This window comes from Vanessa atalanta, chromosome 11 (genome assembly GCF_905147765.1).
Source record: "Vanessa atalanta chromosome 11, ilVanAtal1.2, whole genome shotgun sequence".
Taxonomy (NCBI): Eukaryota; Metazoa; Arthropoda; class Insecta; order Lepidoptera; family Nymphalidae; genus Vanessa; species Vanessa atalanta.
This window is the reverse complement of record NC_061881.1, coordinates 375,336-393,429: the sequence shown is the minus strand read 5'-3', so window position 1 is coordinate 393,429 and position 18,094 is coordinate 375,336. Positions and strand designations below refer to the sequence as shown.

General features: G+C 33.1%; 1 protein-coding gene across 2 annotated transcripts; it reads left to right on the top strand.

Annotated features, from left to right (window-relative positions):
- The first annotated feature begins 12,127 nt into the window (after positions 1-12,127).
- Positions 12,128-14,999, top strand: LOC125067377. 2 transcript variants are annotated; one of them, XM_047675939.1, is made up of 5 exons: positions 12,128-12,250; positions 12,745-12,860; positions 13,203-13,327; positions 13,713-13,841; positions 14,710-14,999. In XM_047675939.1, the coding sequence occupies exons 2-5, from the start codon at positions 12,768-12,770 to the stop codon at positions 14,903-14,905; spliced, it is 543 nt and encodes a 180-aa protein (XP_047531895.1). In that variant the 5' UTR covers positions 12,128-12,250; positions 12,745-12,767; the 3' UTR covers positions 14,906-14,999. The 2 variants fall into 2 exon arrangements, with proteins under 2 accessions (XP_047531895.1, XP_047531894.1); XM_047675938.1 differs by having other exon boundaries at positions 12,128-12,281.
- The last annotated feature ends 3,095 nt before the right edge of the window (positions 15,000-18,094 follow it).

Sequence of the window (18,094 nt, the reverse complement as noted above, 5' to 3'; positions counted from 1 at the left end):
TTAATACATATTCTATTTTAATACATATTCTATTGGCAAATGTTACCAACAATATTTTTCTGTAATATTTTATGGACTTGTTGTTGCCCGCGACTTAGCTCGCGTTTCAGAGGTTGATCATCAGATGCTAGGCATAAATCAAAATCTAACTATTAAAAGTAAAGCTAACACCGGTTCGGAATGTAGATTCCACCGAGAATAACTGGCAAGAAACTCAATAGTTACACTTTTTCAACATCTAAAAATACAGTCATGTTAGTTAAATACAATTATATATGTATGCTATGTAGGAGACATGACATGATGTTGAAAAAGTGGAAGTCAACAAGCATTAACTCCACGCTTTTTTATCATCTATATAATATCTAAGCCTAATATATCTAGTCTGTCCTTCCTTAAAGTTCAAGCTAGTTTCATACAAAAAATCATCAAATACATTTCAGTGGTTTGGCCTTGAAAGAGCAACAGACGAACAAACAGGGTTATTTTCGCATTTATAAAATTAGTAAATTGAGTGTAACGCAAGCACATACTTCGAATAGTCGTTTTGCTAACTTAACATAAAGATACACTTTTGTAATCCATTTTGTAAAACTAAAAGTAAAACCTGCGAATAATCTATCGTCACGATAAACTTCTAAATTGAATTTCAATAATATACAACGAAGACACGGACAACACGTCTGTATAAAATATACTTTTATCTTTCTCTATAGAACACGCATTTGATTGCAAATTCAATTTAAAATTTAAAATATATATATATATATTAATTATCAAAGATTTAATACAGACAATACCACCCATTAGAGGGGCTGAAATCGAAATAAATCCATAGATCTCTCGGATCACAGTCGGGGTGGAATCAACCCGCCCTCTTTGAAACGTCATAGAAAAAAATATAATATTTTGCAACCGCTTAATAAACGGTTGCAGAGAAAACTAGCAATTAAAAGCATATTTAGGTCGAAAGATCAATAGCTTCATCGATTACACTGGGTTTAACCGCTGAAACACTTCAAAAACGAAACGACTAAACTACAATAAGTTTATTCCGCAAAATATGCCTCTATAACGACATTTGTAAAGCTTAATATCGCATCCATTTAGTGAATATGTTAAATTTTATAGATAATGCGTATCAAAATAGATGATTGCTGGGTTGGTAAATGCTTATCAATTAGAGGTGCATTCCGAACGGGCAATATTATGTCAGTCTGTCAATCAACCACATTGAGTGCTCGCTACTTGCGGTGTTGAATTACCTTTGATCTAATACTAATGACATTACAAAGAATATCTTTAATGAGTCGAAATTATAATTGGTTAAAGAAGAATACGTGAATTTTGACCGGCGATTGCGGTTTCAAATCCAACCGCTGAATATTAATGTGCTTAATTTGTGTTTATGGGTTATCTTATGAGTGGCGGTGAAGGAAAAATCTGCGACATGTATCTATGTATGTATGTATCTACGAAGGCGCATTTGAGCAGCGCTGTGGAATAAACTCCGAAACTTCCCAATTCATACATTGTTACTTAACTCAATTTTTTATATGTAATGTACCTTATTATTACTATAAGTATTTGAAAAGGGATATTTACCACAAGTCTCGTGAACAAGACATTCGTAGATAATGTCGAAATATCGAGCTCCACCAAATAAAAATAAAAAAACATGGTAAATATCCCGTTTCAAATACTTATAGTAATAATAATAACCGTGTTAATTTAAAATGTATATTATATTGTATTGTGTTATATATAAGTAAATGTTTTTTTTTAAACCAATACACGACTTAATATATTTTAAATGATATTTTATTAATTACATGGTGGTACATGAGCTTTGTGATAGCCCGTATACATAGTACCTACCTACCGTACTATGAACTCATAAGATATTCTACCGCCAATAGCAATACTTAGTACGATTGTTTTCTGATTGAAAGGTTGAGTAAGTTTAGCAACAGACATAAGAGACATACCACCTTGGTCCCCAAGGTTGGTGACGCGTTGGCGATGTAAGGTAGGGTTCATATCTCTTAAAGTGCCAATTGTGGTGACCAATTACCATCAGGTGGATTACCATTTGCCCATACTATAAAATAAAATCAACTAACTATTAAATAAAGTTTATACTCGATACTTTAAACCTTATATTAGAAAATAGTGTCGTCGATATCATTAAATAAAAAAAAACTTCTGAAATGTCACTTCTAAAATCAATTATACGGTTTTTTTCGACACTTTCTCCGGACGCGTCAAAATACTTATCGTTAAATTAAGTAGTCAGAAGCTGACCATTGATACTTCGCCTCTCAAGTAGGCAATAAAACACAATTTATTGAGTCCAAGCATCTATAAACGCTTTAACAAAACGACTGGCGTCATTTCATTTGACAATAGACGACGTCGCATCCCATTAATGCAAGTTTTACAATCAAATTTAAACTCTATCCTTTTAAGATAAAATTCAATTTTCTGTGTAATGTACAAAATTAAAGTTTTAAGTAATATGCACTTTATGCTGTGTTATTAAGACCGCCTTTTGATTGCTTATGATTTAATTCAGCGTAGCACTAAATACATGTTTGTCCGTAGATAATAACACGTTTACGTGTAAAGTATTGTACGTCGAACTGATAAGTTGAAGTCCGTAGACAAGATTATAAACGATTAACTTTGAACAGATATTTTAGAGTGTTTGATGTGATTGGACAATACTTGATATGAAATGTTAAATGTTCTTGTCTTGTCAACATGTTAAATATGAAATTATACATTGTTTTTATATAAATTAGGCGAGGGTGTTGTTCGACATGTCCCCATCGTCCATAGAATTTGGCCCTTCCATATAAGTGTTCCATACATCGCCAATGTTCAGCACATCTTAGGTACTAAAATGTTGTGTTCTTGTTGAACTTAAAACTGGAGTACAATGATATTAAGTACAGCTGATTGGCTGTAAGTATACGATGAGTGAGTGGTAACCACGCAGGCGGGCTTGCTCAAAGCCCTACCATCAAGTACATAATGGTATATTCTCACCACCTTCCTTATGTATTATCTATAAATATCATGTTAAGGATTTGATTCGTTTAACATTGCTGCTCCTCTTTCTAATCTCAAATCACTCTATAACACGAGGAGGAACGCTGAACCAATAACTCCTAGTTTCGCAATGTCTATACATCCTTCGTGGGACACGGAGTTCGTTTCCATATTAATATTCCACACTTATATAACTAAAAAATATAAGTTTCATGTAATGTGATATTACAGGCATATTACTTAATACAAGATAAATTATTAAATAAAAAAGGGTGGACTCAGTATTTGTTGGTTCTCAATTTAGATGTACTTTTTTGACATATATTGACAGAGTCTGTAATTAAAATGGTGGCAAAGAGTGGTTAATGAGTTTCTTGTCTGTTCTTCTCGTTAGAGACTACATTCCGAACAGATAGTAGCTTTACATTTAATTCAACACAACTTTTGGACTTTATAATAAATATATAAGACAAAAAACACTGTCAATGCATAAACAACAAAAGTGCAGCTGCGTTAAAAAATTAGCAATTCAGTAGAAGTTTTGAAACAATCACAACAATATCTTAATGACATCGGCACGGAACTTCGGTACCATCGTTTAGATGAGGAGATAGACGGTTTTATTGCTGAGGAAACTAATAAATTTCACAGTTTTTTTTTTTTTACTTTAGAAAGATTAACACTAATTTGTTTTAATACGCCATAAAATTTAGCAAAAAATATTATTGTTCCGCTTACTTAAAATGTCGCTAAAACTGTCGGTGATTCGCCCCCGGGAAGATAACGGAGCTTTTGGGAAAGGTATGTTTTATGTTGCCGATATTATGTCCGGTTACATTTTTGATTATCTTTTGCTAACGAATGCTTTAATTATCTACGCGGTGTAATTAAAAAAAAAAATAACCAACTCATAAGGACGATTGGTTACTGATGTAGAGTAAACTAATTATGTATCCGGTTTTTCTTACGTGACGAAAATGTATTTTCGCTTATTTCCATTCTTTTATATAACCCGGAACCAAAAGACCTGCATTATCTATTAAAATAAAAGGTGTGTTTGAGGCCACACGTGAAAAGTAATAAAACAAATGCAACCGAGGGCGGAGCACTAGTCATTGCTACTCCTTATGTTAAACGATTTTTAAGAATATTTCGCCAATAAGAACTCTGTGTACATGCAATAGAGTTTATTTTCGAAAATTATAAATAAGGTGGTTAGTTTTGAAAGTCAGAAGGCGCCAGTTAAAATGATGTATGAGTACTATTATGACAGGAATATTTCAAGGCATTGCATTTTTTTTCTTTTCTGCTTCAATTCCGTAAATAAATTTACTGTTTATTATACTACTAGTCTATTTGAACTAACATTGATATAAATAGACTAATATATTTTATATTTATATTATATTAGCAGCCCGTAAATGTCCCACTGCTGGGATAAAGGCCTCCTCTCCCTTTGAGGAAAAGGTTTGGAGCATATTCCACCACGCTGCTCCAATGCGGGTTGGCGGAATACACATGTGGCAGAATTTCGTTGAAATTAGACACATGCAGGTTTCCTCACGATTTTTTCCTTCACCGCCGAGCAAGAGATGAATTATAAACACAAATTAAGCACATGAAATTTCAGTGGTGCCTGCCTGGGTTTGAACCCGAAATCATCGTTTAAGATGCACGCTTTCTAACCACTGGGCCATGTCGGCTCTAGACTAATATTACTGCTATTAATTTTAACTTCTATTTTACAGCGGTCGTTTTTTTTATTATCATTACATAGTATAAAACAAAGTCGCTTAACGCTGTCTGTTCCTATGTATGCTTAGATCTTTAAAACTACACAACGGATTTTGATGCGTTTTTTTAATATATAAATTGATTAAAGAGGAAGGTTTATATGTATAATATATGTTACTAAAAATAGACACGATAGATGGGAAAAACGAGACTAAATTAAAAGATATGTTATCATTGTTTAAATATAAAACCCCCAAAGATGTGTCAAAATACTCGTTATTGATTTTTTTTTAAGTTGACATGACATGTGTTGTCATTGGCTGTATGGAATTAAACAATGAATGTTTCGCGCACGTGACATTGACAAAAAAAAAATATTATGAAAAGTTTTACTTGATTAAATATGATGTATTGAAACATATTATATATGTAAGCTTCTACCCAGACGGCTAGCACAAAACCCTACCACCAACAAAAGTAAATTTAGCTTTCTATACTGCTTCTCCGTATAAACTTCAACTGTGGCAAACGTCAGCGTAAATGGCCGTGCGCACCATATGCTTAGATAGAGATACTAAGTTTCCTCTTCGTGTATATGTGTATATAACGAGATAAGACGCATATATATTATACACATACTCATTTAACATTGGAAAGGAAAAAACTCGCTCCCTCAGGTGCAAGGGCTGTCGGGATGTCAAAGGGATGCGCACGAGTCGGCCATATGTCGCCCATATTGGGATATTGGGGAGGGAGTGGGGGTTAACTCGCATGTTTTGTTACATTTCATATGAGCTGTTTGATGTGGCTTCTACGCTATATACGACCTTAAGAACATTGAGGAAGTATGAAAGCCTAAGTACCCGGAGTGAATTTATTCAAAAATTGTTACGTTTATGAGTCGTAATACAAATGTATTTATTGAATTTTTGAATTATATAGATTGATAAAAATAAAAAAGACGAAGAAGGATTTGAATCTAGGTACCCAACCCTGTGAATTATCATTATAATATAGTAAATCAATCAACGCACATCTCAAATCACAGAGTATAACTAATACGCATACATATATACAATAAACAAAAGCATAATTAAATGCAAGATCATTTTTTTAGTAACAACTAAACTTGGAATATGTTACGAAGCTACGCAGAATTCAAAATATTTATTAAAAATGTTTTCCTTTTAAAAATAATCTAAATATTTTTGCAATACACATAATGAATGCTATGTTAGAAGTGTACGATGCCTATAATTCTATAAAAACCATGTTTTAGAAAGCAGCCCCAGACCTTTTGGCTTCGTTTACAACTAGAATAAAAATGAGTTTTCATTTTTAATTATAAATATTTCCTTAAAAAATGAAATAAGCAATTCTACGAATAACCGCTTATATATTATATAAATGTTTAATTATATAAAATGATTAGTTTCTTTTTTAGTCGTAATATGTTTTTTTACATTATCATATGTACTTATTATATTTTCATAAGATTGTTTTGCAATTATTATAATTTATTGTATTTTTGACAAGTTCAGAAACTTTGATGAATAGACGATATGTGAAACGAACGTAGATCGCCATGTTGCTTTAAACCGTAATTGTGGTAACCTCAACAACATATGGTAGTGGCAGACGCCAAACCAACTGTCGTATTCGCGGTCCCACTCTCACATATAATAAAATATATTAACAAGAACGAGACAAAACATTCATTAGTCGGTAGTACTATTATTTGAATGTCGAATTGCAAAAAAGGCGTATTGTTTGTGCGCGTGCGCAGGAGACACGTGCAGGGTAGGCTTTGACGCGATTCCGGAGGTAATTCGAAATTTCGTCAGTTCGAAACAGGATATTGAAACGATAGGTTTTTTTAACATATGGATTATTTAGAGTTTAGATTGCTTAACGATCTCTCTGCGATAGATATTTTATAACAGGATACGGAAATTAGTTGAATTTTTGAACAACATTTGTTTTGTTACCATACAAAGGTTTTAATACTTTTTATAGTATAATCTTTGTGATTCAGGATATAGATATAAATCATTTTTATTTCCTGAGGACACTTTTCTCAGAACGAAAGAACTACACAATAAAAGTGCCAAAACAAATGCGAATTTTACATGGCGTCCATATTTGGCATAAGGGTTCCGACAGAATAGAAGAGAGAAAAATAAAATCCGTGGGTGTCGTTGAAGCTGACTAAGGAACACTTGACTGATCAACCCACCATAATCATTCTGAATGACGTTTGGCGTCAAACAAGCTCTACGTGCCTTAAAAATCGCCCCTGTATGGAAAGGAGTAAGGACAAGCTGAGATGATGTTGATTTTCATTTATTTTTAAATTGGTAGTTAGACTGGACTGACAAATAGCTCACCTGATTGGGATACCAACGCCCAATATTAGCTCTAAGAAATATTGACAATTGCCAGTGCTTCACCAACCTTGGGACCTAAGATCTTCTTATCTGAAATCTTTCTTATCTTTAAGGCATCTTTAAGGTCGAAATAAAACTAGTTTTTTAACGGATTTAATCGCGTATATTAATTATTTTATTTTAACATCCCGACGTTTCGAGCACTTTGCAGTGACCACGAACATTAAATCCGTTAAAAAACTAGTTTTATTTCATTTGTGTAATAATCGCGAAAATCTAAGACAACATCTTTAAGGTCTTCAACGAAAAACTAGTCGTTTATGCATCCTATGTTTACATTATATGCTATTTATATATATTAAATTCAAATACTATTTTTATATTATTTGTATTTTCTCTTGAAATTTAAAGCATATGAAGCCGAATATAAGCTTATTACACAAATGAATTGCGAGGGCTCAAATAATATAACACTAATTGCTATTATTATAAATATTTATAAGAAAAGAACGCCTGTATTTAGCATCGGATTACGCCACAGGACTGATTGAAAACTACTTGTGAATAATAGCATTGTAAATCTGTTTATTTGAAAGGAGCAACGATGCGACTTTCTTGCCGTTTCATCTCGCTGGAGACTGCTTTCCGAAACGGTGGTAGTGCTTAAATATTAACGATTTAAAAACGCTTAATTGTGAAGTTTACTTGAATAAAATACATTTGATTTGATTTCGGAGATATGTAGGTGTGTGATATTTGCAATATTTATGATGATAATGAATTTCTTACTTTCCACGTCGATTTCCTTTTTTTTTGTAGAACCTCTGAACTAGACCGTGACACACGTTTTTGATTTATTTATCAGCTAAGTGCAATATAAAAAAATAAAAATAAAAGACTGTAACTATCCTTCTGCTGGACTCCTAAAAGCTCCTATTTAGGAAGAAAGCTTGAGGCTTATTCCACCAACACCTCGATGTTTTCTTTTCTCGTCGAGCACACGGTGAATCAAAAAACAAATTAAGCTTAAATAAAATCAGTGAGGCTTGCCTGGGTTTGAACCCACAAACATGGGTTAAGATTCTAACCACTGGGCCGTCACGGTTTATTACAATATTCGTATCTAATTGCATTACTTAAGACCAGGGCCTGTAATCATTGTAAATTCTTAAACCAACTGTTAAAGAATTAAATAGTCATCCAGAACAAACATTTCATGTTATTACCTCGAACCACTAAGTTATTGAGACAAAAAAAATAATAAGGTCATTAACATCAAAAGGTCCGTTTAACTAAATATAGTTAATTTCCATAAATCGAAGCGCGAACTAAGTATGGTGGGTTAAATGACGGTTAACCCTTCGAAAGCGGGAATCTCAAACGGATAATGTCGTAGGGTTAATTTTGGAGACTCAAAGAATTAAGTTTGAAAATATTTTATCACGAAATATAATAAATATTTTGGTACGAATTTTAATTAAAATACGAAAGTTAAATATACATTTGAATTAACATCTTGTTGGGAAACATAATAATATAATATATTTATTTAAGAATTATTTGCTTATAAAATGATTAAGTACTCGAGTTTTAAAATATAGATAAAAAAATAAATATTTTTTATTTATAATAACGAGTTTAATTTTTCAAATAACAAAGTATCGGAATATTTTCCAAGATAAAACTCCTAACTACATTATATCAAATAACATAATTAATTTAACAATAAGACATCAACGAAACAAAAAAAAAAACAACCCTTTATTTTAAATAATTCTACAAACATTAACAATAATCACAGATTACCAATACAAAAATATAATACCATAACTGCTTTGTAAACTAATCAATATACATCTCTATTTATTAAACAATAAGAGCTATTATCGTATCGTAGCCCAAATACGTATTTTTCAAAGCTCACACATACTGCTAAAGCTCGATAAAGTCATTTCGGGGCAAAAATTCCATGTTTGTTTAGCATTAAATATTATAATGGGGTCTAAATGATACCTCGTCGGCAAATAAAGGGTTGACTTAGAATTCATTAAGCCATATGGAGGATTTTTTGATTTTTTTATATCACGGTCAAATATTTGACTGCGATGGTAGGATGAAAGGATGAAGCGATTGTCGCTTAAGTGATGATGATACTTATACGAATTAATTTGCTTTATGGGAACGTGTGTAACATTTGTTAGACGCGTTCAATTTTGAATATATTAAATATTAAAATCGTACGATGATTTTATTGCTATTTTGGTTAATAATTTATTTATGTTTTCGATAAGAAAGAGGAACTTATGTTTTTTTCTTAGTTGAAATGTTTCTTAAGTCTCTAGACAGCAAATATTCTGCAAATGTCACGTATGCAGTATTTTTATATATTCCGTTGAATATATCTTATTAAAATTATTTTAATTACAGGACTGTCCAAAAAAGAAGTGTGTTCCAAGTGAGTGTTCTAAAGAGTTCACATGATACTATCGTGAAATGGATGAAATTGATATTTCGACATAAATTATTAATAAAAACTCCACGAGTAAGAGACCAATTAATTTCCTACAGAATAGCATTGCTGATAGTCGAGTCAAAAATCATATTTAAAAAATAATTAATCTTATTTAAATTAAAAAAAAAATCAATCAATTAAAATTCTAACATGACGCTGACCTATATCAAGGTGCCAAATGTAGAAAAAAAATCGCCAATTCTCCACATCTCATCGGTAGCGGCTTCCCGCAGTGACAAGACCATGGTCACTAGAAAGTGAAAAAAAAAAAACGATTGATTAAAAAAAAAACGGACTTGGATACATCTTCGATGTAAAAACTAATACGAAAATGAAAACAAGAGGGATTCTATGAATTTTGATATAAGCCAGTGTTCTCACAGTGGTCGAGATTCGACCATAATCAATTATTATTTAAAAAAAAGTATAGAAAAATATTTGAATAAGCATGCTTTTACTCCTATTTACATTTTTTTTAATTCTTTACGTTATACTTTTAAATCGCTACCAATTCCAAAAAGAAATGAAATCGATTAAGAAATGGAGAAGAAAAATGTACTGAACTGTTTTGTATTTGCTATAAATATATATGAAATATTATAGACGCTTCTATAACTTTCAACAAACGTCATATTATGTTATAATATTCATTATGTCAAACTAAAAATATATAAATAATTTTAACAACATTTTAGCAGCGACCTTTGCTACTATCATTGACTCAACATAAAAAAATAAACGTCTTAGTATTATTCGACTTCCAAAAACTTAAATAAACAGATCACAACAAGAAAATCCGTTACACTTTAGTAACCACAGATAATAAAAGCAGCACAGATTAAAGTAGATTATCGTTATGTTTATGACTGTCATTGCGGCCTGATCGCAGGATGTGTTGATTAAGTCATCACAAGCAACACCACGACAAGTGCACACTGATTATTGTATTTAATAGCTTAATATCATTACTCCTTTTTCTCAGAATTAGGTTGGATTTATTTTTATATGTTGTTGGTTTAAAACTAAAAATGACGGTTCTTCTTTGAACGCTGGTTTTTATTGGTTATTTTGTTTAAAATTAAATTCTCATTGTATCAATAATATTAAGTACTTACAATAGTTGCGTAAAATGCATTATTATTAAATATAAATAATAATAAAATGTAAGAAAAATATTAATTAGAATATGTATTAAAAGGTTTCTTGTGCCTCGAGGCTGGCCTTTCCAGTCCAGTCCTGGTGTTTCCTCGTCTGATCCTGCCATAATTATTCGTATGACTTCTTTAGTCGAAATAACGGCTAATCGCTGAAATTTTACTATTACAGTTTAGGTATACCTAAATGTAACGCGGGCAACACTGCCATAAATAATTTGTCTGTATAAAACTTGAAAAAAGGTCTCAACAATGATCGTCACGGTAATAAGTATTCAGGATAATGAACATTTCATTTCGCACTGTAAATTAAAAATATAGCATAATTAATGTAATTTTGACTTTTTTATCTAATTTCAACTAATTGAGTCCATCCACTCGGTACGATAAAAGACCCAAATTAAAAAAAGGTTTCAAATCAATTGACATTAAAAAACCTTTTTTCACGAGGGCACCCGCGAATAATGAAACGGCGGGACGTCTGCGTTCCAAATTCAAATCGTATTCGAACAATGGCGCCCAGTGGTTCGCGCCTTTTTACACAGACCACACAAAGAATGACATAAAGAATAGAATAAAGCGATGAAAAAAAGTTACTTTGTCCTTGCACATTCCGCCACGGGCTACCGAATTAACAAATTAAATGTAAGATGGTGGATATTTGTTGATAATTTAATTAAATTGGTCAGTCAAGTGTGGAAGTCAGTTATAAATTATGTTAAATAAACGCCTCATAGTAAATTAAGCTAGACCACCATAAATATAAGCAAAATGTTGCTCGTTCAAGTCCCAGAATACTTGATTTTCCAAAGATTATAATTCCAGTCAGATGAAGGTATGTAAGTATTCTGCCAGAACAAGTTGGGCAAAAAAACTTTTGCTACTATTAATAATTGATGGTCTTCGTGTAGATAAATTTCAATTAAATAAAAACAATTGCAAAAGGGACCCAATGTTTTACATAATATTTATTTAAAATAGTGTGACGTTAGCATTCGTATATTTTTATGCACAGTATAAAAATATAATGTATTTAATTTAATTTGTGGAACTTTTGAGTTTCTTAGTATTCAAATACGTGTTAATAGATTATATTTAGATTGAACACAATTATTATAATTAATATAATTATTTTATTTATAATTCTTTTAAATGTTGTTACATTTAAATACAAAAAACAATTTACATTGTAGATAAAAAAGTTGTTACGTATAATTTGAACTTAAAAAAAGAGAAACGAATATTGACTAAGCAAGACGTCTGTCAAACTTATCAAAAATTTTCACCGTTATTCTTTCTCATTCTATTACAGAATCAAAATGAATTAGTTATAATATCTCACTAGCCACGCCGTAACACAGTGGCGTGTGCTAGCGCTAAAGACAAATTACTTACCGAGTGGAAACAATGTAAATTCAACTTATAATTAAAAAGTATAAGGTTATAAATACTATTTTTCAATGAAACAAGCGTTATCTGTATAGTAATAATCGAGTTAGCAGTGTTTGATTGATACGTTAATGTGTGTGAGGGGGGGGGGGGGGGCTCAAAAAAATAATAATAGTGGTGGTATTAACCAAATGATATATATCGCTATATTGTGTGTAGTGAATAAATAATTTCATTTCGTACTAGTTGTCGCCCGCGGCTCGGCTCGTTGTTTTGAGGTTGAAACTTTTAGGTTTTACTATGCCTTAATCGTCATTTAAAATAATGGCGCAATAATTCTATATTAGTACCAATAGTCAATAATAAAATATATGATTGATCAATTTTAACAGAGGGAATTTAGGTAGACAGTAGCTGTTCTAGATTGCCATTCCAGATCTTAACTGTTCCAATTAAGCCAAGTCAAGTCTGAACTGTGAGTGTTCAGTGTGCTATAACATATGTACATTTACAGATTCTGATATAGTTTTCGTAAAAATGGAGGTTGCGAGAGAGCTTTTAGAAAATTCTTTGGAACCATCGCTTCACGCTTCGATACCAAGACTTCCAGAAGTACTAGAAGAAAACGAGGTTTAAACATATTATTCTGTACATATTCTTTGGGCTGTGTCTGTCTACTATTCAAATACTAGTTATCCTGCCACAAAACAATTCTACGAAAAAGACACGCCTTACAGTAGAAGCATATGCGGTGCAACATTAACATTGAATTCTCTCGAAAAATTAATTGGTACCATCTGAAAGTCAACTCTAGCACCGCGCGCATTGATCAAATCTTCTCGGGCTTTCGGGCTTCTGTTACACATTTCCGTCCCTTTTCACTAAAGCACTCCCGAGATTACAGGGAATCATGGGGATGACGTTATGTTTTTAGTTCATTTTGGCTAATTTTGAAATCATGCCTTTTGCCAGACCAGTCCTAAAAGCTCTTCCTCCTACACAATGGCTAGTGACGGGAGTGTATTCAGCAGTGATGTCGACCATTGGATCAATGGTAGCTATAACCCCACAGAGACCACGGGAGTTCAAGGAAGCAGGTAGACCATCTATAAACTAGTTTTGTTTGCAGTTTCGTCTTATAGCTAACTCAACATATTTTTTCTTATTGTGCGACTCCATGTGTCAGAGAGTGCTTACGGTTTACGGTTTGAGAATATTTATTTTCATAAATACACGAAGAACGTCTCTTACGTTAGAATAGTATTGACTTAAATAAAATAACAATAGTTTTTTAATTCCTCGCTCTGTTAAGCTTCCAATATCGTATTTAACACATCTTAGCTTATGACTTAATATTCTTTGTTCAGTAAATGTTCAGCTTTAGGATCGAAAAAAATTTTCGCCTCTTTTTTAAAAAAAATAATGTTATAATAACGTTGGTATCTATTTGTATCTGCCTTTATTTATTATTATATTTAACAGGGCGGCTGTCATCCAGCGGTCAACTCTAACAGTGACAGGTTCCGACCAAGCAGGAGTGTGGTACATGCTGGCTATGCTTCTCCCACTTTTCTCACTAAATAATACTACCCGCTGGAGATGTTCACCCAGGTTGATGTATATTTATTTATGGTAACACTAGTAATCGAGTAATCCATAGTTAACTTATATGACTCTAAGGGGTAAACACCACTAAGTTTGTATGTGCTGATTAAGCTGAGTCGGATTTGTATGCTCCAATTAAAGCAGCGTGATGGAATTATCTCCAAGGTTTTCTTCTAATAGGACAGAAGCCTTAAGCCCCATAGTAGGATGATGCGAGAGTGTTACAATTCTATAACAGAACTTAAACGTGACTGCAAACCACACTTTAACCCTCATTTTACCACAGCTGGTAACCTATAATGGAACCTATAATGCTCCACTGCATGACGGTTGGCAATTGATCTGTGGGATGTGGGATGTGAGATTAATTCAAAACTATGCAGTTCCATTTTTTTACTGTAAAGCTTAATGCACTTTGTTACATTTAAACTCTTCTCCTAACTTGAGCCCACGTCTCTTTGGTGTATGAAAAAATTACGTGCTTTGATAAGCTTATTTATAAAAAAAATGCCAAATTTTAAGTCCTATTTTACGTACTCAAACGCCATCTAGCAAAAATCTACCTTAACCTATTTAATATACTACTTAATTTTACTAAAATGCCATCTAGTGAAATTTTTAGGAACTATATTGGCTTATGATTTAATTGCTCTTTAAAATAACTCAAAAAATAATGTGATATATTTTTAATTACACTTTTTTTTTACTAATACTACTAGCTATTATTTTATTTTAGTATTTGCTAATAGTATTTTATTTGAAAATAATGTAAATATATAGTTTCAAAAATTACCGATAGGTGGCGCTTTTGTAAATATATTAATATTACAAAGAAACCTCAATAGATGGCGCTTTCAACCAATTTTATTTTCAGCACCATATTGAATACCGCGGAAATGTTTTTATCTCAATTGGGAAGAGTATGCAGTCACTTAAGATGTCATATCCGACGTTTAGCTGAGAATCATATATCTAGGGATTTCTTTGCAGCCGCCATGGATATGGTGCTTGTGGTTTACGCGATGGGATTCCTTGTACTGTCCATGTATCAAGCTGAGATTATTGGCTAATTTTTTAAAGTTTTCTGTACTGTTTTCATTACCCAATATTACCCTGTATGTTGTTAACTACAATAACGTTATAAAGGCATCTGAATAAATCACAATACAATGTAAAATGTTTGGGTTTCTTGATTGATGTTCAAACTACCATACCATATATTTACATACTAATAGATTCCATTTTAAGGACCACCTGAAATACCTTTTGAAATATTAGCCATCATATATCGAAGAAGTGTCCCCAGCCTTGGAAACTAAGATAATCCCCTTGTTCCTGTAGCTACATTGGCTCACTCACCCTTCAAACCGGAGCACAACAACACCAAGTATCGCTGTTGAGCGATAGAGTATGTGATTGGCGGGTTGACTTGCACAAAACCCTTAACTTACTAAAATAGAGTATTAACCGTGACTCACTGTTTGTACACACTACTAATAAAGGCTTAGTGTTGTGTATGTATGTATATATATTTATTTATTTAGTTTAGTCCAATGATATCCAGCAATGGCGTTATTATCTCATGTAACAGAAAAGATCTCATTTAAATACGAACTATGATATCAAGAAGCGCTTCGTATTACAAGACTTCTCAACTTGTTATCGTAATTTGACTTTCCGTTACGTTTACGATAGATATACGCATAGAATAGTTTTTACCTCCAAATTGAATGTTTAAATATGAAACGAAAGGCAATAACAACAACTTTGTTATATATATTTTTTTATTATTCATCGTTTATATATTTTTTTCACTCCGTTATATCTTTCGCCTAGTTGCTATAGCGACCCCGTCTTTTCTTTTTCTCTTATCGGTTGCCATAGGCAACAATCCCTTTTGCATAATTGTTAATGAGTAACGTTCGGAAAAGACTGGGTCGGCTATTCAATTCTAAGGCTTGGCTTGGCTTGGCTTGGCTTGGCTTGGCTTGGCTTGGCCTGGCTTGGCCTGGCTTGGCCTGGCTTGGCTTGGCTTGGCTTGGCTTGGCTTGGCTTGGCTCGGTTTAGCATATAGCGTTACAATCGGCCATCCTGTAACAATTGCTCCCGCAATGGGGCACACAATGTTGATTAGCTTTCTAGTAAATAAATCAGATCTTCTGTCTCTAGTTGGTTACCAGAGCTGCTTGCACTGTCAGATGCAGGAGCTATACTACGATAGGAGAGCAGTGAATCTGCAGACATCAGCCCAGTAAAATTTTTGTAACCCCTTACACCCTACCTGTCCTATCTCATCATGATGCATTTGTACAATTTTCCATCTAGCTGCTCCAGGCACTACGAGTCTATTACCAGTGAACGCCTTCCAATACAACATATCTTCTAACAGCACATAACTATTAACAATATCGGGTCCTGCTGATCCGGGTTTCAGTTGATCGATAATATTTTTCAATTTAGAACCCTGATATTGAACAGTATAAAACCAATCAGTAACTCTAAGCGATTAATATTTACAGCGTCAATTGGATTCCTACTTAACGCGTCTACATGTTTCATGCTTTCGCCGGGTCTACATTCTACACTAATATCATTTCCTGTATTTACAACCACCATCTTGCAATGCGGGGAATCATGTCGCGTTTTGTAAGAGTGGCATGGATAGCGGTACAGTCTGTGACCACCTTTACGTGTTTGCCCACAGTATACAACCGAAACTTACACAAGGATTCAACAACGGCTAGTGTTTCAAGCTCATAACTATGATACATAGCTTCTTCCTTAAACGTCACTCGGCCAATATACATAACGGAACGCAGGCTACTATCGCACTGGTGTTGTAACAATATACCTACTACTTCTAATTTGTATGCATCGGTATGTATTTCTATATTTAAATTTGGATCATACAAAGCTAAAACTGGCTTAGAGCACAAATGTTTCTTTAACTTATCAAAACTGGCAACCTGCTTATCACTCCATGCCCACGGCACATTTTTCTTAGTTAATTCTGCTAAAGGGCGAGCTATAACTGCAAATTTATATATAAATTTTCGGAAGTATCTACAAAGACATAAACTGACGTACTTCATGTACATTTCTAGGTTCACAAAATTTTGAAACTGCCTTTAACTTTGATTTTTACTGGTTGCAAACCGTCATGTGAAATTTCATGGCCTAAAAGTCACTTGGTTTTGCAAAAAAACACTTTTTATATATAATTTTAAATTTTCTAAATGTAATTTTTGAACTACGGATGCTTACATTTTTATACCGGAATCAAAATCAGTCGGAAGTTAGTAATCAATCATCTAAGAGGGCAAGAATCTCATTTGCTGAAACGTCACTTTATAAAGATTGCGACATTTGTGTACAGCGTATTGAATTAACTATTTTATTGACCGTTCGTATAAAGACTGACGGTGCATTTCCTAAACCAAACGGCACACGCAGATATTCATAATGTCACTGAGGTGTAATAAAAGCAGTCTTATGAGTGTCTTCAGGTGCAATTAACAATTGATGATAACTTTTAGTCATATCAAGGCTCGTAAAATATATATTACCGGCTAACTTTGAAATCTGATCGTCAATATTTGGCAAAGGATATCTTTCTTTTATAGTAATAGCGTTAAGAACACGATAATCAACACATAACCGAATATCCCCGTTATTTTTCCCTATTATAATAACTGGAGAAGCATATTTCAACATGGATTCTTTGATGATTTCCCCATACTGATTTTAACTATACCTGCCCCACTATATACTATTATTATCTATGTCATTCGTGAGGAAGACGGAGGCAGAAAGAAGTGTAGAACCGTATGAATTTAAAACTTTAGTCATTAAACAGTTTGGCTTATGATTGGGCAAAATATTACGCAATTTAGATAGTAATGGCTTGGCTGTTCTTACCCGGCTTGGCAAATTAGCAGATTCAACACAGTTATCTGCTCTTGATAGAATCTCGTCTGCTTCCCAATTTTCGTTCATTATACCAGTGTTAATAATCTTCAAGTAACCCTCACCGCCTCGCAGCAATGTTGCCGGTAATGAGTAGGATACTTCTTGCAACTCAAAATGACGCGTTGTTGTGCAGACATTATTTCCTTTGGCATTGCCTGGAACTCGAACTTTGATGATAGAGGTACCAGGTGGTAAGGATTCATTGTTTGTTGTCACCAACCTAATTTTCTGGACATCTTCAATCGCCTGAAATTCTGCTAATGGATCGAGTTCCAATCTTAATGATGCCG